At 35.9% G+C, this 20494-nt stretch overlaps 4 protein-coding genes across 4 annotated transcripts in view; 1 reads left to right on the top strand and 3 right to left on the bottom strand.

Moving 5' to 3' along the window:
- The window catches only part of LOC106952143 (elastase-1-like), a 7027-nt gene extending 3935 nt beyond the window's left edge, over window positions 1–3092 (top strand). The window contains exons 3-8 of the mRNA XM_015040073.1: window positions 1024–1124; window positions 1336–1461; window positions 1935–2071; window positions 2156–2298; window positions 2752–2901; window positions 2989–3092. Of these exons, the coding sequence (XP_014895559.1) occupies window positions 1024–1124; window positions 1336–1461; window positions 1935–2071; window positions 2156–2298; window positions 2752–2901; window positions 2989–3000 (669 nt within the window). The 3' untranslated portion in view covers window positions 3001–3092. The remainder of the gene's footprint in view (window positions 1–1023; window positions 1125–1335; window positions 1462–1934; window positions 2072–2155; window positions 2299–2751; window positions 2902–2988) is intronic.
- Window positions 3093–3943: 851 nt separating this feature from the next.
- Window positions 3944–12301, bottom strand: gls2b (glutaminase 2b (liver, mitochondrial)). Its single transcript, XM_015040071.1, has 18 exons — window positions 11848–12301; window positions 11261–11360; window positions 10980–11101; window positions 9875–10004; window positions 9578–9657; window positions 9046–9209; window positions 8803–8861; window positions 8119–8151; window positions 7939–7997; window positions 7735–7801; window positions 7561–7611; window positions 7265–7441; window positions 7056–7187; window positions 6295–6387; window positions 6153–6214; window positions 5268–5344; window positions 4908–4971; window positions 3944–4815 (listed from the first exon to the last, which is right to left on the bottom strand). The coding sequence occupies exons 1-18, from the start codon at window positions 12018–12020 to the stop codon at window positions 4662–4664; spliced, it is 1797 nt and encodes a 598-aa protein (XP_014895557.1). The 5' UTR covers window positions 12021–12301; the 3' UTR covers window positions 3944–4661.
- A 140-nt stretch (window positions 12302–12441) lies between these two features.
- rdh5 (retinol dehydrogenase 5 (11-cis/9-cis)) lies at window positions 12442–17243 on the bottom strand. Its single transcript, XM_015040072.1, has 6 exons — window positions 16584–17243; window positions 15490–15570; window positions 15022–15344; window positions 14686–14944; window positions 13728–13891; window positions 12442–13567 (listed from the first exon to the last, which is right to left on the bottom strand). The coding sequence occupies exons 2-6, from the start codon at window positions 15567–15569 to the stop codon at window positions 13347–13349; spliced, it is 1047 nt and encodes a 348-aa protein (XP_014895558.1). The 5' UTR covers window position 15570; window positions 16584–17243; the 3' UTR covers window positions 12442–13346.
- Window positions 17244–18337: 1094 nt separating this feature from the next.
- Window positions 18338–20296, bottom strand: bloc1s1 (biogenesis of lysosomal organelles complex-1, subunit 1). Its single transcript, XM_015040076.1, has 4 exons — window positions 20003–20296; window positions 19827–19899; window positions 19043–19175; window positions 18338–18920 (listed from the first exon to the last, which is right to left on the bottom strand). The coding sequence occupies exons 1-4, from the start codon at window positions 20061–20063 to the stop codon at window positions 18810–18812; spliced, it is 378 nt and encodes a 125-aa protein (XP_014895562.1). The 5' UTR covers window positions 20064–20296; the 3' UTR covers window positions 18338–18809.
- Between the last annotated feature and the right edge of the window lie 198 nt (window positions 20297–20494).

The following is a 20494-nucleotide window of genomic DNA, read 5'->3' as shown; positions in this document are numbered from 1 at the left end:
GTTTACATATCTTCAAGGAGATTGTAAATATGCAGCCCTTCCAAGGCAACACGGGAAAAGCCAATTCAGATACAGAATGTCTTAGGTCGGGAAGATTATAAATTTCAATCTTTCCTTAAGTCTCTTCGATACATCTCAGTTCCCAATTATCCAAATTTGGTCGTTCCACTGAGCCGAAACTAGCAACTACTCCAAGATCGATTCCATCCCGTTAGTGAGTTTTAGAGTCCTCAGCTGGGCTGCAAGTCTCAGGAAGACTCACATCCAACTTGCGTCTCTGTCCACACCAACAGTCTGAGTGTTCACTAGTTCAGCCAAGTCCATCACAAATTTGTAGATAAGCCAGGAACCAACAAGCTCCAAACAGTAGAAATCTTGTTATCATGAATAAATCCAGGGTGAATCCCATCGAGTGTGTCCCCTCAGGACAAGAGGGATCTCCTGTGCCCAGATTTCTCATCAAGAAAATTTGATCAATTACATTGAGAAACCAGTTGACCAGATCCATAATTTGTAGATTTGGAGGATGTGCAAAGAAATGCTCCAAAAAGACAGGACAAAAACAGAGCAAGCAGGGCAGGCATGAGCAGGGAGGGAGCAGAGGAAAAAAAAAGCGTCTGCCTTCACCGAGAGTAAGAGAGAGAAAAAAAAGGCCTAAAAGTAGTTGTAAAGTTATTTTAAACTACAAGAAAACATGCAGATTTCATGGAACTTGCTTGCTGATATTAAAAATGTGACATTTTCAGGGTCAGATTTTAAACTGATCACATCTGTACATCACATCAAGTACACCAACTGATAAATGTAATGTAAATATATATTTCCCTTAAATCGTTCCCCAAATCAAGTCCAAGAATCATTCCTGTCACTTTTTCTCAATCAAAACTGGAAATTTTGCTTTGCATCGCCTCATCCTCATCAAGAGTTAGATCTTATTTTTTAGAAAGTCTTTTTAAGACATTGGAGAAAAGGTTTGGGGTTTGTCTACTTGTGTTTGCAAAACTGTCTCTTGCTGTTTTTCAGATCTCCCTTCAGTACCAGTCTGGAGGCTCCTTCTACCACACCTGTGGAGGAACTCTCATTAGGAGAGGATGGGTCATGACTGCTGCCCACTGTGTGGACAGGTGGGAGGCTTATGCATCATGGAAGAGCTGAAGATAACAAAAACAAGAGAAGCAGCAATTTTCATAGACCTGAATATACTTTTGATATTGTCCCACTTATTAGAGATTCATCTTCAAATAACTACTGATCATGTTATTGTTTTAATTTTTTGAATTAGCTTGGATAAGTATAACTGAAAGAAACATCTTGTCTCTTCTGCATGGGCAAAAGATCCATGACTTGGCGTGTCGTTCTTGGAGATCATGACATTTACAACAACGAGGGAAAGGAGCAGTACTTGGGCGTGAGCCAGGTCTACATCCACCCTAACTGGAACTCCAACAATGTGGCTGGAGGGTTAGTAAGGATGTAGTTTCACCAGTTCTTAATATGTACAGGGCAAAGAAGACAGACGTATGCAACATGTTATGAAGTAATCTTGCACTTAATTTTTAAAAACATGAAGAATGTGTGCAATTTGATCCTTACTTGTTATTTATAATACTTTCCATGTAAAAAATATATTTTATTCTGTTATCTTCTTTAGTTGTTACAATAACTTCTAGGGAAGTGCATCAATTAAGTAATTACCAGCATAACCGTTGAGAAAAAAAAAAGTTTTTGTTGCTTAACTTCTGCTAAAAGATATGTGATATCTATTTCTTGAACGGAATGGTTTTAATGGATTTTAGAACAAAATAACATTTTGGTTAGGAGGTTTTAATGTTTTAAAAGAACAAAGAAATATGTTTCTTCATAGAGCTAATTTTATTCACAACTCACCTTTCAAGGATCTTAAAAAAATGGCATTTGCTTCCTGCTTCTTGTAGTTACGACATTGCTCTGCTGCGTCTGTCCACTGACGCCGTCCTCAGCAACTCCGTCCAGCTGGGCGTTCTTCCTCCCTCCGGTCAGGTTCTGGCCCACAACAACCCCTGCTACATCACTGGATGGGGACGCACTCAGAGTCAGTCTAGCATCATTTCACACTAACATGATTAACATGGTGGACATTCAGACAGTCTCTGATATGTTTGGCTGATTTTCCCAGCTGGCGGTAACCTGTCTGCTCAGCTGAAGCAAGCCTACCTGCCTGTTGTTGATTACAACACCTGCTCCAGCTACGGCTGGTGGGGCAGCACTGTGAAAAGCTCCATGGTCTGTGCTGGAGGTTACAGCGAGTCTGGTTGTCAGGTGAGCCACCTGTTGAACTCCCTCTTTTCAACAAAAAGTGGACAATCATGAGGTTCATAATGATGTGCAGAGCTACAATTAACTGACATTTTTGTCAGCTTACACCCACAAACTTTAGTTTATTGTTATTGGGATGCTATGTCACAGGTCAACACAAAATAGTGCATGATTGTGAGGTGGAAAATAAATAATGGATGGTTTTGCACACTTTCTCCATTTCTAAATTTCTTAAGCAGAGCTCTGTGAACATGGTTTTTAATGACCATTCCATGTTTTAAACAACTTCTCCTTATTACTTATTCCTTTAATCTTGTTGTTATAATAAAACTAAACATGAAAGTTCAAGGGGGATGAATACTTTCCAAGGCTGCAGGAATAATAAAAATATCAAGATAAAGTCAATGACATCCAGTTTTTATGACTGATATTTTTAATATCATTTTACTTATGCAGGGTGACTCTGGTGGCCCCCTGAATTGCAGTGTCAACGGCCAGTGGGTGGTCCACGGAGTGACCAGCTTTGTGTCTTCCCTTGGCTGCAACACCTACCAGAAACCCACCGTCTTTACCCGTGTTTCTGCTTACATCAGCTGGATGAACGGCGTTAGTATTTGATAATTCAAGAATTACATAGATTATAATGGTTTGTGTTTGGACATTGCAACTGATCATTTGTATTTGCTTTTGCAGATCATGGGTTAAGAAGAGAAGCAATATCTGTGGAAAAAAAAGAACATTCTGGATTCTTTTCACACTCTATCAAAATAAAAGTCATGAAAATGGCATCTAAACTGCTTTGTCATGTTTGGTTGAAGTTTTATGATGAAAAATAAATTAATTATCTGATTCCTGACTGAAAGAAAAAGAAAATCAGATATATATCTAATGAATTAAAGATTTAAACATTTAAGGGAAACCATCTTATTTTAAGGGTAATCTGTGAAAGGATTTAGCAGTGAACCAAAATCTCAGCAAAACGTTGATGTTAAGTAATTTCAGACCACTGTGTATATAATAGTACAAATGACAAGCACAAAAAAGCTAAAAAAAGAGAGACGGTGACAAATTAGCAAATTAATATACTGATCAAATGCATCTCATCTTACAGAGTATTGGATACAGTTACACGATATGCAGCAAATACTGACTGTAAGGTTATCTAGTCTCCCAGAGATGACACACTTCCAGACCCCAATTATTTTTATAACTTAAGTGTACTTTAAATTTCTGCTTGTCAGCCTTAGTTTTTTACCCCATACAGTTATTCTGGCTTCTCTAAAATCCTCTCACATTTTACCGATTAGTCATTAAATTCACTACTTATTTTAATCCTCAAAATTCCTGTAATCTCAACAGTGCTTAGCTTTTTATGCAGAAGCATAAAAATGACAGAAACTAAACAAATACATTAATAAGTCCAGTTTTTTGGATGTTGTGTTGTCTGCTCAGCAGGCTGCCTATGCACTTTCTTTTAACTTTTAGGACCTGTTATTTACAAGAGGTCCCTCTTAATGCAAATGAAGTCCTGATGAAAATCTTTTGAAGTTTAGTCTCATGGTGCCACAGCGCCACCTGGTTACTGAAAACTGAACCACTAGTGGTGTACAGACAAACTGCTAAGGAACTGTTATCAATCATAACGCTTCAAAAACATCTCTTTATTAATGAGATTTACAGCAGATTATTACTAAGCACATTTCCCATTCTTTTATCATGTATTCAAACTTTCAACATTAAACAAAATACAAATATTGCAATTCTGTATTGTAAACATGCAGAATTTATGCAAATACCTGTGGTTTTGATTTGAGTTTGCATGCATTCATGCTTGTATGTGTGCATGTAGTTACAAATGCCAGAAATATTTCTGAATAAGCCTGTGAACATCAAAGGCTAATGAAAATCCCCTATAAAGGACTAATTATTCTTTGGTACTTATATTCATATTCTAATGGGCCTTGTAAGTAAAATATAATTGAAAAATACAGAGATTAAAGTCAGCAAAAGCACTTTATTAACACATTTTCAAATCATACAGAAAGTTTTAGCTTTAAATAAATATCTATTTAAGCTAAATAGCTATCTAAATGGAGTCGTGAAAAACATTGCAGGCAGGCTGATGCTGAATTACAGCAGTATTAATCTGACATTGCCTTTAAATATTTAACTTGACACGTTTTGACAAAGTATAAATATAATAGCTTATACCCTTGATATATTTGCTACAGTATGCATAGTTCAGTTACATTCATTTAGTCAGGATTTTTTGGTTTGGCGCTTAGTTCAAGTTTAACAATGAGCTTCCACAAGTTTACATAGATTTCACAAATGTACTGACACGCTACCATTCTGCTTTAAAGCTATCACACCATGCCCTCTATTGTATCCAGTTTTCGGGGTTCCGCCTCACCGTGTTGCATTTCCTGCTGTTTCCAGTCTTGCTGGTATTCTCTTAGCATCTTCACAACTTCTTCATGTCCAAACTGCAAGGCATCATCAACTGGAAGGTTCCCCCACCTGTAGTGAAATTTAACAAATTATCTAGGAGAATGTTGCCAATTCAGACGTAGAAAGAAGAAGTCATTATTCAAACGATGTTCATATCTGACCTGTCTTGAACAAATGGATCAACTTTGCAGGTATCAATGAGGAACTTTACAACATCTATGTGACCTGAGAACAAAAAGGCAGAAATAATTACACTTTCAGATTATGGCCAACCAAGTCATTTTTAAAAAGTTCAGAATGGGCTTTATTTATTTGAGAATTTTTTTTATTATTATTATTTTAAATTTTATTTCATAAAATCAATTGCAAGAAGGTATTTTAAACAGAAATGTCAGACTTCTGAAAAAAATGTCTATGGAATGAATACTTGGTTGGGCACTGGCAAAGACAGACAGGTTGATGGATACCAGACAGCTGAGCATTTCTTTTCCCAAAATAACTAATGAAATGGAGGAGCTCACCCTCTGCTGCAGCAATGTGTAGCGCTGTTCTGGAGTCGTAGTCTTTCAGATCCATGTCCACAGATGAAAGGGCAAATCTGAAACATAAGTCATTTTGATTGTTCACTAGTTGCTTTTGATTGCCACTACATATTAAGAATAATCTAAGGGTATATAAACATGAGAATAAATGCTTGATCTACAACCTTATTGGGTTATTATGAATATCAGAAGGAAAATTGTTCTAGATCATTCCAGTACAAAAAGTGTATTCGCTGTTTTCTGAAAGATTTCAAAGATCACAGTTTGGTTTGTGTTCATAAAGTTATGAAGGCAAAAATATTTTATCCTTTTTAAAGAATATTAGCATCTACTGCAGGGGGAGAGGTTATTTTTTACGACGTTATTTTATTGACCTGTAATGATTACCATGCACATCAAAGCACTAAATTGTTCACATTATATTAAGTATGTTACCGATTGTTTATGTATTTAATTACGCCTATGATTAAGTTAATCAAGAGGTCTTCAAAATAAGTTCAACAATAAGCAAACCCTTGAAAAATATATGTATCTAAGTGTAATTTATTGACCAAAATTGTACAATAGTTATACAACTCTGCACTCATTGCCCACTTTATTGTGTACTGTTGTAAAAAGACATTCATTTTGTGCACATACCATTGTTATAAAAAATTATTTATCTCCAGTATTGTATTGCTTGTCATAATAAACACTAAAATAAATATGAAACTACAACTGGTGGAAACCTATGCCAAGCAACAGTTCATGCTTATAACTTTAAACAGAGTTCCTCCTTGATTCAATTTGTTATTCATATTGTTGTGTTATTATTCAGACCAGATGTAAAGAAACAGGACAAATAAAAGCCAAAGCTTTGGGTACCTTCTCAGTGCTGACACATCCCCACTGAAGGCAGCAAACATTAAGTTGAAAACAGACTTGTTCTGAAAATACATTAAAGTTGCATGGACATAAAGTGATTTATCTAAACATAGAACATACACACAGATCAAAAGCAGCCTACCCTGTCATCTCCATCCTGCCGGCGGGGGTCTTGCTTCTTTACAAAGTGCCTCAGGTTGTCGTAATTGTGGAAATTGAACTGTGAAACCAGTTCCTACAGATGCAGAACAGAGCAGGATTTTTTTTATAGTCTTCAGATCTAAGAGTTTGAGATTCCTCTATATTATTCATTTTAGCCTTTGTGACAAATTTTTATGATAAACAATAAAGAAAGTCTTGAGTCATGGTCCCCTGCATAATCTCAGAGGTACAAGATTCTGCCCTTCGACCATTTATGTCTTATCAATTCAACCTTCAGCCAAATTGTGTTTTCAACGTGATAGCATATCTTAAAATTGCTAAAAGTAAACCTTGGGTAATATTCTGTCACAAAAAATGGTTTACTCTGTTATCAGTCTAAGCCCAGACAGAAATGAGGAAGATCATAGTTGGACCTTCATGTTCTTGAAAATGACATAAGGCTTTTGCACAAGAAGGTCTGTGTGGACTTAGCACATGTAAACTCAGCAACATAAAATGTTAATCTTCTTGGCACAAACTAACCTAAACCTTAATCCACCAAACAACCACGTTCTAACCCATCCATTCTAGAACAACATGGTACCAATTACATTGTTCAGCGCATACACAAGCATGGTTGACCCTGCTTGTGTATGTAATACACTGGTTGAAGCAGTGTATTTCTGCAGATAGCAGCAAGACCACAGGGAGGAAGCAAAGGAGCTCATATGTCTCATATTAAACAAACACTGTTCTACTTGCCTGACAGAAGTGTATTCCCCGAACACTGTTCCCAACTCTGTCCAAAGGTGGGGACCAACACATCACTCCCATTACGTTAGGAATCACCAGCAGTATTGCACCAGACACTCCGGATTTTGCCGGCAAGCCCACCTGAAAGAGGAGATCATGAATGGTTCAGCTGAACAGCAATACATACTTTTAGCTATTCTGTGTTAAGCCATACTCACATGAAAAGCCATCTGGCCAGAGAAGTCGTACATGCCACAGGAGTGCATGAGGCTCAACGTGTTTCTCACCGCCTCTGCACTCAAGACTCGCTCGCCTGTGATTGGACAGATCCCTCCATTAGCCAGAGTAGCAGCCAAGACACTTCCTGATTCACAGGACACCTCAATGGAACAAAGCTGGAGGGAAAAGAGTCACTCAAGTCACAAATGATTCAACCTAAATAATTTCTATCTCAGTTCAACTCAATCTTAAAGAGGAAGACGTAACACCTTTTGGTGAAGGCAAAGAGTCTTACCTGGAAGTAAAAATCGAGGGCATCAATCATATCAGCTCCTGGAGGAAAACACTGGTGAATAGAACATAAAAATCAGAGCTTGACATTGTAATTCTACATAGCCTGTACAAATTGAAAGAAAAACATCACCAAAACAAATGCAGAAGAAAATACACTTCATGTATTTTAGCAGACCTTCTTCTCTTTCATGTAGTAACCAATGGCAAAATTTCTGTCACCAGTTTCCTTTTCTGACTGAAACCTGAGAAAGACAAGCTGCCGAGGTCAATAATGGGTTATCAATAATGCATTTAAGAACTGAAAGCATAATGTGTCTAACAGAATATCTATTGGAGCATCCATACAACAAATCAAAACGTTTAGGCATGATGAACTCACGTGGCATTGCTAAATCCAACATATTCTTGGCCGGCCATCTTCTTCACAAACTCCATAACCTGGGAAACAAAAAAATAATACTTTCTTCACATTAACATGACTATGAAAAACTAAATATTTGTGCCATAATTTTAAAATGATGGTTTCATAAGAAAGGGAAATTCAAAGCACATGACTTACATAGTCAAATTTTTCTGCCTTATTTGAGAAGGGCTGGAAATGAAGACAAACTTTGATTATGACAGTCAGTTTATTTATGACTGCTACACATTATACATCATGAGCAGCTTCATGAATATGAGGGACCAGACTCAAACAAGGACAAAAAATGTTCAAAGTAGAAAAAGTCTTGGTTTTAATTCTTCCTAGTTGCATAATGTACTGCCCTGCTATCAGTTGGTGCAAATAAAGGACATAAGTGCAGCAATAACTCAACTTTGGGTAATAGTTCAAACAGATATGGAGTTAGGAAAACGGCTCCATTTTAGATTTTCTGTTTTAAACATGTAAAATTAATCTTTAAGACATCAATGAGAATCATCCATATTCATATAGTATATTTAGAAAATTCTTTTAAAAATCCCATCAACACTGCAGCTGACTCAACAATCTGCAGGGAATAAGAATTGCTTTTTGCTATTATTCAAATGTGTCCAGAGCAAATGTCATATTTTCCAGATATTTATTTTAGATATTAATTTGAAAAACCAGCAACAATAATTTAAATAACCATTGCTATTTTTGTATCTCTAAAGCAGCAATAATACCTACTTTCCATGCTTCTGTAATTGATTTTTACTAGAAACACTTTTGTTTGTTGTTTGCACATGATCTAAATGTGACTAATAAAGTCAACCTGTTCACCTTGATAAGAGAGCTGATCAAAATGGCTCCAGCATTCACCATGGGGTTGTGAGGCTTATCTAGAAGAAAGTAAAATGAGGTAAACACAAAGTTAATAAATAAGAGTTCTGAACGACAACTGGAAAAATATAAATGAATTAATGCTTAAATTTAAAGCACATACACGTACAGCATTATCACACACTGACAGAGTGATGAAGGTTTTAGTGGAGAAACAAGGTGGTGATGACCTGTCATGCATACCTTCCTCATCAAGAGAAAGAACGTTGAACTTGAGTCCGCTGGGCTCCATGCCAACATAGTTGTGAACCTTTTCTGTTCCAGACTCATGGACAGCGATGGCATACTGCAAGGGCTTCACACATGACTGCAGACAGAAGGGCTGCTTTGTGTCACCAACAGAATGCCTGAAGAAAGAAGATGGAAAACACTCTCAAATACAGTTAATATAAATACAAATATTTAATTTGCTGGCTGCATTTTTGAAGCTTTTTCTGGAGTCTTTGATTGCATTAAACCTATGACTACTTGTGTGCTGATGGTGCTTTGCTATGCAATGTCTGGGTCATCATCTTTACAGATATTTCCATTCCCTTTGATAATATGTTTGCTCATCACCTCAATTCTGGGCATATAAATGTTCAACATGTACCTTGTTCTCCTGAATAGGTTTGCTAATGTACTGGTTACCCCATGAGTCCTTACTCTAAATGATATTTAGTAATACATCTAGTCTAAGTACTAAATGGTCAGCAAAAGTAAATGTAAATCCTACCTCTGCCCGTCGACTGTACATAAAGAAACACCCCATAATTCTGGACTGAACTTGGCCAGCTGTGGGATGTAGTCAGCAACCTGAAGCCACAGTTTAAAACAGAAAAGCAGAGCTTGGTAATGAAAGTTGTAGCAGCTTTTAATCTAAAAATCTCCGATAACAAATTTTAGGAAAGTGGAGATGAACATGATAAGTTTGGAATTGGAGATTTCAAACATCCACACTAAAGTCGTCATTAACTGAAACATCATCATTGGAGTTTTGATGAAATAAAAAGTCAAGCAAAAATAAAACTACCTTGCCATCACTTTGTTCTTGATCTGTCTTGTAGATTTCATTGATTTTCTCTGCAAACACATCAAACTCAGGGATGATGAATTTTTTCCGGAAAGCCTGGATCAGCAGAACGACGTTGCCCCCGACACATCTGAAAATGAAACATTAACACAGACAATAATGGCTGAAATTCAAATTAACTTCAATATTATATTTTCTAAATATGACAAGGCATAACATACCATAAAACAAGCATTGAACATTATGACAATCTCTTGTTTGGTTAATTTAATATTTTTTTTCAGGACAAACTAAAACAAACAATTTCAGTCTGGAGCAGGGTGGCAAATAATTTTGCAAATGGGCAAATAAATGCACCTCAGTGAGGTAGGACAAAGAATGAGAGAGGCAAGTAACATATTAGATAACATGGCATAAATTTATTTATGGTACGTTTCTTATTAAATTTTGTGGTAGTTATAAATACAACAGAAGTTAGCAGAGAGGTAATTATGCAGCATTACACATACCATAAACCTCATATTAAAATGGAATATTGGATTATTGTTAGAAGGTCAGACTAATAATAGCTTGGTCTCATGGTTTCAGAAGCCTGGTGATGAATGGAAACAAAACACCATGAGGCTCTTACTGCTGTGATAAAGATACAATTGTGAAGAGCTGCAGAAGATCCTGCATCTATTTTGATGTTTTAAAAGATCATAGGAATTTAAATTGAGGCCCAGCAAAAAAACTGGGTGTGGACCTTGTGTTTAAAAGTTGGCCTGAGGTCCCAACTCTCATCAGAGCAAATGGAGGTATGACATGAAGTCTGGCAAGACTAATGCCTTAAAAATACAACAGTACTTGAATTGTGCTGATGAAGCCTGCTGACAGATTTCAAAGACAATGTTAAGAAAACTTCTCAATATAATTACAACTGGACCACTGCAGCTTAAGCAGTTTGACTGTCTGATCACTGACTTTTCATGTCCTTCTGAATTAGATTATATTTTATATGCTGCATTGGTGGACTCCATTTAGCACGACCTGGGAATGTGTTTCTCTAATTCTGCTCTCAGGTTTGAGATGAAAATTTTGTAGAATACTAAATGCTAATACTCACCTGTGGAAAAGGTCTCTGTCCATCATCACCTCACCAACAGAGTCCTTCACAGCCCGTCGAAGCTTCTCCATGCACTCTCTGAGCCGAGGGTCTGAGGGCTGAAGGCCAGTTTTTTTCAGGGCCTGCAAACATAAAATCAGATTCCACCTCATCATCTCTCCAGATGCAATGCAAAACCCCTTATAATAGCATTTGTGTAATAAATTGTACCTGTTTCTACAAGGCATATCGAATCAATGAATGCTTAATGTGCAAAAAGAAAAAAATATATATATATTTACAGCATTAAAGTATGAAATGGGCACTTGGTCTCTTCCTTCGGTGATGGTGTAGAAAAGCATGTCTTCCACTCCAGAACTGGGAGATGTGGAATGCATGTTCCTGAAATGAAACGTAAAGACTATAAGATAAAAATATTCACATTGTCATATTTTCATTACTCAGAATAGAATAACCTTCACTGTCCTATATAATCATATTATCAAAATTAAATTAGAAATGATTCTTAACTATTTTATGGTTTGCAATAAAAATAAGGTGCCAAGTATATAATTTATATATAATATTTCCAGTAGTAAATATAGTCATGTTTTTTGTTTTTCTTTTTTTTTTTTGGACTAAAATGAATAACATAAGATATTGAGCCGCGTTTATCATAATATTCCCAAATTGAAATAATTCATATTTTTACTTTCAGCTGAGGCATACTATATTATTTTAAGATTCTTCTACATTCAGCAATTGATCAATTTTATTTGATATAATAAATGAACCACAGCCTTTGACTCACTGTCAGGTTAGTTATAAAACCTTATCAACTGATAAAAAGTGAATATATAACCAGCAAGCACCAAACAGGGGTACTTACATTTTGTTATGGAAATGATCCGGGTGGGTGTAAGTTCGTCGCTGAAATGTAGTTGTTGAATTTCTGATCAAACAACTTGCTGGATGTATGGAGAGAAAATTCCTCATCGTATTTGCATTTTTGGAAATAACTTGTAGAAGTTCTGACAGTCGCAGCGCTTTGAGGCAGTGCATGGTTAAACGACAACAACAAACGTGGAGTTGATAAGAGCAAACGGGTTGGCTGAGAATGACCCGTCTGTAAAGCTCCGGTTGACGTGTCAAAGTCAGCCTGTCCTGCTGGGGTCACTGATTTCCCGACTTCAGGAGAGCAAACGCTGTGTTGCTTTCAGGTTGTGTCGGAATTTTTGCAAGTCTGGCATTGGATAGTTAATTTTTCAGGATGTAGGTTCCAAGCAAATCGTCTGGCATTTATCACACAGCTAGTTATATTTGTTTGAGCTTGTAGCTGAGCAGTACGGAGCCCCTCGAGATAATAAGTCGGGATCTCGAGATAATAAGTCGGGATTTCTTTCCTTTGTTTTTTCTCTCCATGTCCCCTTAGGGGCTCCGTAGAACAGAAATATAAACCTGTAAATAAAAATGACCGAACAAGTCGAGTAGTTGTCGAATTTATTGTGACAGTGTATCACATTACTTTGTATTGGTTTGTCATAGTGAGGTATTACACACAAGGCATAAATTAGGCAACTTTTGATTTAGAAACATTAAAATTTGTATGTCTTTCTTCATGATGGTTCAAAAAAAGGGTAAAACATCATGAGTAATCTTGAATGGGATTTCTCAATAAAAAAAAAAAAATAATAAAAAAAATCCTAATTGAATTTGGCTTTGTTGTTCTTTCATTAATGGGTGTCTGTGAACAAAGTATTTAGTGTAGTATTAATGTAGCATTTAGAGATTTAATGCAATTTTCATTTAGCTGTTTTGTTTGCCAAATACACCTGGCAATATTTAATCTTAAAATTAAGAAATTGGTTTGTTTCATGATTCTGTACAAGTTGAGACCAGGACCTCTTTAAATTTTAACAAGGTTTAGCAGCCATCACAACAATGCAGATTATTGTAACACAGTATGCAGACAGTGTTTATTACTGATGTGATGTGTTACTGATTCAAAGCTGAGCTTGTTCTTAAGATTTCTCTGGAGTTAATATAATTTTATTCAGGCTGTGATTGCTGAAAGTGCCGGTACCCATACCTGTAAAAAAAAAAACAAATTTAAAAGAAATAACCCTAGACAAAAAACAAACCAAAAAAAAACAATAAGTACTATTTTCTCTTTAAAGCATTAGGGTTAGACCAGTCTTAATTGACAAACTGCACAAATATACAAACTTATATGGATATACTACTACAGTACAATATACACAAAATACATACAAGCACAATCTGATTATTAAATGAACAGTGTTCATTATGGACAGCAGGCTCTACTGCATCAGGCACACTTACAAAGCTAAAAATTCTGAAGGCATTCTTTCTTTAAGTATTGATGAGTTACACACTCTTGGAAGGACGAGGCAGCACCAGCTTTAATCCAATATCAACCACAAAGGAAGGCATGTAAGAGAGAGGGATCCAGAGAAGCTTAGCATCCCAGCCGGCGCTGTACCGAGTGCGTGGGTGAGCCGCAGTCAGAGCGTGCTCCATGCAGCTGGTCACCTTGGTGAGATCTGAGTCACACACAGCATTCATGATCAAACGCTGGATCTTGATGTCGAAAAAAAAAAAAAAAAAAAAAAAAAACACTCAAATTAAAACTTCTTCAGGGAGCAACTGATGGAGAACTTTTTTCTTTTTCATTACTAGTGTTGCCCCAAACACTGTGCCGCAAAAACAGCCAATGAACAGACACATGCAGTTTTAGCTTATACTTACAGTTATCCAGGTACTTCTCTCCATAGCTTGCTTTTACTTCGGGGCTGAGCTGATTCCAGAGACGGTGCAGCTCCCTCTCAATGGGATCCAGGTTAGTAACTGCTGTCTTGAAAAATCCTGGCTCAATGATGCACACTTTGATTCCAAAGTAGCTTATATCTCTCCTGAAAATGGAAGACATACAGACTAGTAAATAATGCAGTTTTACATGCTTCAAGTTCATTTAATGGTTTGTAAATGACCCTTCCCTCTTTTTAAGACTGAACTTTTAGTTTTGTGCTTTGATTAAGATTAGTCAATGGGAATTGACAGATCCTTTAAACTCTTTTCTAACACTGTTACATTTTTTTATAGCATAAAATGCATTCATTACTGTAATCAATCTGTACATTACTCATTCTGGATTGTACATTCCAGAGAGCTGCTAGTAAAGCCAGAAACATAAGAGGGTTAAGTAAGGCTTGTCGTTTCAAAATGTTCTTCTCTCAGGTTACATCAAAAAATTAGTTATATAAATACTACTGGAAAATTAACATCTTCTATCATCTAATTGTTAGACTTTATGATCATCTATGCTCCCACTCATTAAGTCTTTACTTCCCTGCTGTTATTTTCGCATACCAGCTTACATTTGCACAGTATTGTTTTTATTTGCTGCTGGTTTACATGCACATATATGGACATCTTGTACATTTTTATTTCTCTACTCAGTCGCACATTTCCTCTGACTGTGCTATTTTTAATAACTGCACAGCATTTTAATTTATTATATGTTGCAAATTCACCCTTGCTGTCTCTTATTCTTATTTTTCTGTTGTACTTTTTTTTCTTTACCTCACTTTGAATATCAATACTTCCCTTTGCTTTTGACTTGCTGCAGTACACTTGAACTTCTCCAATGTGCTACAATAGAGGATGTTGTTTTGTTTTTTTTTTTCTATTCTATTAATGGTTTTACCTCAGGCAGTCAGAGAAACTCTCCACTGCAAACTTGGAGATGCAGTACCCGCCACCATTTGCAGCCACCCTGCCGAGGACAGATGCCACATTTACAATACGTCCACGGGCCTTTTTAATGAGGGGCAGGAAGGTCATAGTCATGGCAATGACTCCATTCATGTTCACTTTCAGTGTGCTGTGGAAATCCTCCACTCGCATCCACTCCGAAGGACCCATGGGTAAGGAACGTCCAGCATTGTTCACAATACCCCAAAGTCCTACGAAGAAAACAAAATTGAAAAGTTACAGTTTCAAAACTGATTTCTCATATATTTATTGTGTGATTTAATCTCACCTCTATCTCCAACCTCCTTCTTGGTCCACTCCATAGCTGCCTGGATGCTGCTCTGACTGGTCACATCCAGCAGGACCGTCTTAAGGTGAGGCCCCGTCACTCTTTTCAGATCATCAGCTCCCTTCTCTGTGAGACAGCCAGCCAGAACTCGAAAACCTCTGCGGTCGAGCTTCTTGCACAGAAGGTTCCCAAACCCCGTGTCACATCCAGTCACGAAGACGTACTTGTCAGAAAGGTTCTCTATCTCCAGGCTGTCTCTGTACAGCCACACCAGAATCCACAACAAAGCAAAGGAAGCTGCAATGTAGTATGAGGCATTTTCTCTAAAAAAAAAATAAAAAAAAAATAAAAAAAAGACATAACATCATGAAATTATGTCTTAATCTGTAATTTGCTCTTAGAACTAAAACTAGAACTAGAACTAAGTCTAAACCATAAAAAATGGTGTCTTGCATTGTCATTTCTTACCCTAAAAGTTCATATATATACTGTGTATCCATGTTGCCTTCAGGTGTTTGTTTTTGGACTCGAAACTGCTCAAAAAACATTCTGCAAAAATGTTTAAAAAGTAATTAAAGCATAAATACAATCATAACCATTTGAAATCCAACTTAACAGTATCCTTATAGGATTGGATTGTAGTGGAACATTCTTGACAGCCTCTAAACACAAGCAGTCTGTATACTAAGACCTGATTTTAATGCAGGACCGTTTTGGTTGGTGTGGGCACATGAGGAATCTTTGTTTAATACTCTTACAGAAGAAAGAAAGGAATTTGTAATGGAGCGAAACACAAGCAGGGGATTATTTTATTTTTAGGTATAATTTCAATCTCCGTGATAGAGCTGCTTGGCTTATGGCAAAAAGCCAATTAATTTGCAGGCTTATCAATTTGTAATACAACAACAAAAGAACTTGTGTAGCTGTCAAAAAATGCCACAGCAATTAAACACTGAATAAATACAATGACCACAAATTCAGAGTAAGGAAATGTAACAATTTGTTATAACTGCTTGTAAAATACTGTGTTTTCATGCATAATTATTATTAATACAATTCATGCCCTGGAAGTGGACAGAAAAGTTGACCAGAAAGTGTCCTAACAAAGAAACAAGATAGATTATTCCCCAAAATCACAGAAGTGTTTTATTTACTTTTTTAAATTCAGCTTGAGGGAATTATGTTATTGTCAACATTTCCAAGAATTTAAATCAAATTTAAGCTGTTTTTATGGGCATGGTGTTTCAAACAACTCTATCCTCTTACCTTTTTTTCCCAGTATTTACTAGACAGTATTTAGAGGTTATTCAAGGTAGGTAAAAAAAAACAAAACAAAACAAAAAAAAAAAAAAAACACCCCTCTCTGGGCATCTAAAGTTCTATTCTATTCTATCCTATTCTATTCTACTTAAAGACTGTTTTCGATGTCATGCATTAAATGTACTTTGTGAGCTTTAGGCCATTTCAGTTAACAACACGCACATGAAATAATAAGCATTTAATAATCCACTGCATTAATTCAGATTTGAGAGAATCAAAATAATTAAAAACTCTAAACCTACCTTATTCTCTTATTGGTCAATGATGGATCTTCACAGTCAGCCCCTTTCCCTTTTCCCTCGTGTATATTCTTCTGATTCAGCTCAGAGGGGCTGGTCAAAGAGAAGCTTTATCCTTGAGGCTTATCCGTTAAGACATGTTCACTGTTAGTAATCCTCAATCCGTAACTATTGCAATTGTTTTAAAGAAAAATGTGAGGGGAACAGGGCAGGAAAACTAAGCTCCAAATAATTTTTTTGCATGTACACCAAAATATCAGAACAGTATTTTTTAGTTTAGAACAAAAAACGTAGAGCTTAGTTGTTCTCACACTTGGTTTAAAAGTTTTGATTCCAAAACATTACTCAATATTCTTTAGGTATTAACTATGTGTTGGAAGTGAAGACATCTGATGTTCACAGTCCTCTTGAGGTGACCTCACAGATATATTTCCAGATATGGTTTTGGATTTGGATATACCTTCCACTCACTGTGATGCTGAAAAATAAAATCAGCATCAAAGGTGAAGATGTCCGCTTTCTTGGGTAGAAAACAATCTTCTGTCTTGCCACCTCAGTCTAACACTGTATATTATTGTCACCAATAGAAGAAAAATAGCAGGAACAAAAAATCCTGCATCACCTTGCTGTCCTCTAGCCAGCCTCCCTGCTTTATGCTTGGAAAAACATGCAGCTTTCTTAATTTGAAATAAATACATATAAATAATACACTTTGTCCTTTATTCTTTGTAAAATTTCTGCAAATTTTGGCTTTAGCAAAATGATAAAAATGAGCAAACTTGGAAGACCAGGGTTTAACTACAACAGACTTGTTTACTTTTGAATTGATTTCATTTTGCGAGTTTTAAATGTTTTTATCTTTTTTTTAATATCTTTTTTTCAAAATATCTTTCTTACTGTTTATTCAATGTCACATGCTGTTTTTTTAATTATGTAAAGCACTTTAAAATGCCTTGCTGATGAAATGTGCTATACAAATAAAATTTGATTGATTGATTGATTGATTGATTGATTGATTGATTGATTGCTTGATTTGGACAGCATATGTCACATTAAAGGTTTTAAACAAGTTTTCGTTATTTTTTTTCCATAAAAAATTGAAAGGGCGGTTATTAAATTTTATTGAGTGAGTGGTCTCAAAATTATGAAACAACAAACTAAGATGTTGAACTATAACAATTATTTCCTAACTATTTCAGTCTCTGGAAAAACTTGGTATACATCTACTTCTACATTTATAATATCATCCAAATCTGGACTGGATGTAGATTCCAAAAATCACTGTTTGTTTGTGAAAGATTATTTTCTTTGTTTCTAAAAATAATTAAACAATGACTTGCTTGGCAGATAAAGCAAACCTTACAATTTGATTAGTGAAAAAAGATATAGAACTGTAAAATTAAAACAAAGGCATGAAGGCTCGTACTTGTGTGCTGGATTAAAAGTCTTAATTAGTTTCCAAATAGTGTAACTACGTGAGTGAACACTGAACCCGGTTGTTCTAGGACATAACTTTTACGTCACACATTCCACTGATTATCCGGTCATTGTAGTTTGTGGTTCCCATGAGTTTATGTTACAAAACATTGTAGAGAAACATCTAGGCTCTTTCCAGCGTTTCACTTTTGTAACAAACACATAACCATCAGTTTAGAGATTAAATATTTCCCAACTCTTCCCACCATTTAGCTTTATTCTTTTCATCTTTCCTTCATGTACTTGTTAGAAAGAGAGAAGAACAAAAACACAACTTCAGCTATCATTTTTTGTTTGTTTTATTATTTACGATAACTGTCCATTTATCATCACTTGTCCAATAAAAAAAACAAAAAAAACAATTCATTTTGTACAGGAGAGATGAGGTGCACATGTAAATATGTAAATAACTCTTTCAAAGAGATATTTTAAATGATAACTTACCAGAAGTTGTGTGGGGTCAAACCTTCTGCATATTAAATACTTTCATTTTCTGTCCCTCAAAAAAAAACCTTACACAGAAAAAGGAAATATCCTAATAAAATGTATTATTGAGCATCATTTTGTGCTCACTCTTTCCAGTTTTGGAGCTAAAAACAAAACTTCACCAGTGAAATGCATCTGAACTGCGTCATCCAATGCAACAGACAAATATTTGTCAGTAAAATGTCAACCTCACTCCACTCAGAGGGATGCATTTATGTATATATTTATATTCAGGAACAAATGTACTGTAAAAACACATGATGATGCTTATGAGCAAGTAGTCTGAAGCTGCCCCTTGTGTACGTACTCCAGAGCTGTGGCGATTGTTCTCATGTCCATCTCGATACTGCGGGCCCAGTTTTCAACATCTCCAATTTCCTGTTTGAGAGAGAAGAAAGTTAACAAGACTAAAAAATTTGCCACCAAAAAAAGATCTGTGTAAGGCTAAATGTGCTAATGGCAGAATAATAATGAAATAAACATATGGGAGTATAACTTACTTTTAATGCCTGATTGAATCCCTCCACCATGCTGATCCACTGAGCTGTTTGCTTGGAGAATTGGCTCGCCTGCACTTGGAGTGTCTTAACTTCATGGTCCAGCTTGCGTTGGTTTACATATGCTTGAGCAACACTGAAGAGAAAAAGGGCGAAATACTGAGCTTACTAGTTTTGTACCTATCAGGTACCCACTTTGAAGGGGAAATGACTGGCTTAGCGATGAATACTTAGCTACTTTAGTTCCAACCATGAGCCAAAAACCTTTTTTTTTTTTTTTTTTTTTTTTTCCATTAAGAATTAGTGCAACAACATCTATTAAATCCTGCTCTCATTCTATAAGCTGATTGTCTTGGTTTGTTCACATCTTTCACAATAGTAACAGCTATTTTTTTTTTTAACTGTATGGGTGATCAATTATTTCAAGTCAAAAACTGAAACTGGCTCATGAAAGATACAGTACACTGTAAAAATCTAAAACGATTCTTGAATCTAAGCAAGTTGTTAGTGTTTTATAAGAGTGTTGTTTACTGACTAGTCAAAATTAACAAACGATGAAAAACATTTAAAATAACATAGCAACTTTATAAATGTTGACATTCCTTACTCACATTGGTCAATGAAATGTCTTTATTCGAGTCAAATACATTCTTATCCTAAACATATACAGTGTCAAAAGGACAGTAATGAGTTAATAAACCCCAATCATAAGAATGCAAAGTTGTTGTTTAAAGCTATAACCATTACTGTATTTTAATGAACAAAGACATGAGGTAATTTTTCCTACCCAACGTTCAGGTGATCTACCAGGGCTTCAGTTAGACAAGTGGCAGCAGCTATCGCTTCACGTCTGCGTTTTTCTGTGAAACAAACAACAAAACATATAATCAACATTAAAGTCTGTACATTTACGAGATTTGTTTTTAGCATGTGCTAGCATCACAGCTATCCAGCTTTCCTTACCCTGCAGCTCCTTCCGCTCATTTTGCTTCGCTTGATGCTCCTTCAGAAGGCGAGACAACATATCGCTTGAGCAAAAGTTAGGGTTGTTGTTTGCTAAAGGCAGTTCATTTAACGATTGTTTGTATTGTAAGGAAAGGTAAGATCAAGAGATCAGAACGAGACTATGTAGCCTATCACGAGATGTCGCTCTCGGATGTCTCACGTGAGTGTTTTCTTATACAATTACGCACACTCTTACATGTAATGCCTTATTATTTTGGTTTATTAAATTAGATTAATGAACAGCTGTTTTTCCAAACATACTTAAAATTAAACGGCAATTCTTATTTAGTATTATTTGTTTAAAAAAAAATGTGTGAAATGACATCAGCTTCGTATCGTGATTACCTTCAAAGTAAAAGCGTTCATGAGTACAAGTAAGTTTTTTTTACTTGCATGTAAGAACGAAACAAGATAAGTTTTAGACTGGCAAAAAGAAACATAACCGGATAT

Source organism: Poecilia latipinna, unplaced genomic scaffold (genome assembly GCF_001443285.1).
Source record: "Poecilia latipinna isolate Pla-1442-1.1 unplaced genomic scaffold, P_latipinna-1.0 Scaffold494, whole genome shotgun sequence".
NCBI lineage: Eukaryota > Metazoa > Chordata > Actinopteri > Cyprinodontiformes > Poeciliidae > Poecilia > Poecilia latipinna.
Note: the sequence above shows the minus strand (reverse complement) of the source record. Positions and strands in the feature narration are given on the sequence as shown.

Coding starts and splice junctions, on each gene's coding strand:
- rdh5 (XM_015040072.1), bottom strand. CDS start 15,569: ATGTTTTTTGAGCAGTTTCGAGTCCAAAAACAAACACCTGAAGGCAAC. Junction 15,345..15,489: donor TATATATATGAACTTTTAGG/GTAAGAAATGAC, acceptor TTTTTTTTTTAG/AGAAAATGCCTCATACTACA. Junction 13,892..14,685: donor AGTTTCTCTGACTGCCTGAG/GTAAAACCATTA, acceptor TTCCATTTTCAG/GAGAGATATAAGCTACTTTG.
- bloc1s1 (XM_015040076.1), bottom strand. CDS start 20,063: ATGTTGTCTCGCCTTCTGAAGGAGCATCAAGCGAAGCAAAATGAGCGG. Junction 19,900..20,002: donor TGAGCGGAAGGAGCTGCAGG/GTAAGGAAAGCT, acceptor TTTGTTTCACAG/AAAAACGCAGACGTGAAGCG. Junction 18,921..19,042: donor GATTCAATCAGGCATTAAAA/GTAAGTTATACT, acceptor TCTCTCAAACAG/GAAATTGGAGATGTTGAAAA.
- gls2b (XM_015040071.1), bottom strand. CDS start 12,020: ATGCACTGCCTCAAAGCGCTGCGACTGTCAGAACTTCTACAAGTTATT. Junction 11,102..11,260: donor CCATTTCATACTTTAATGCT/GTAAATATATAT, acceptor TTATGTTTGCAG/GCCCTGAAAAAAACTGGCCT. Junction 8,152..8,802: donor TGATCAGCTCTCTTATCAAG/GTGAACAGGTTG, acceptor CTTCATTTCCAG/CCCTTCTCAAATAAGGCAGA.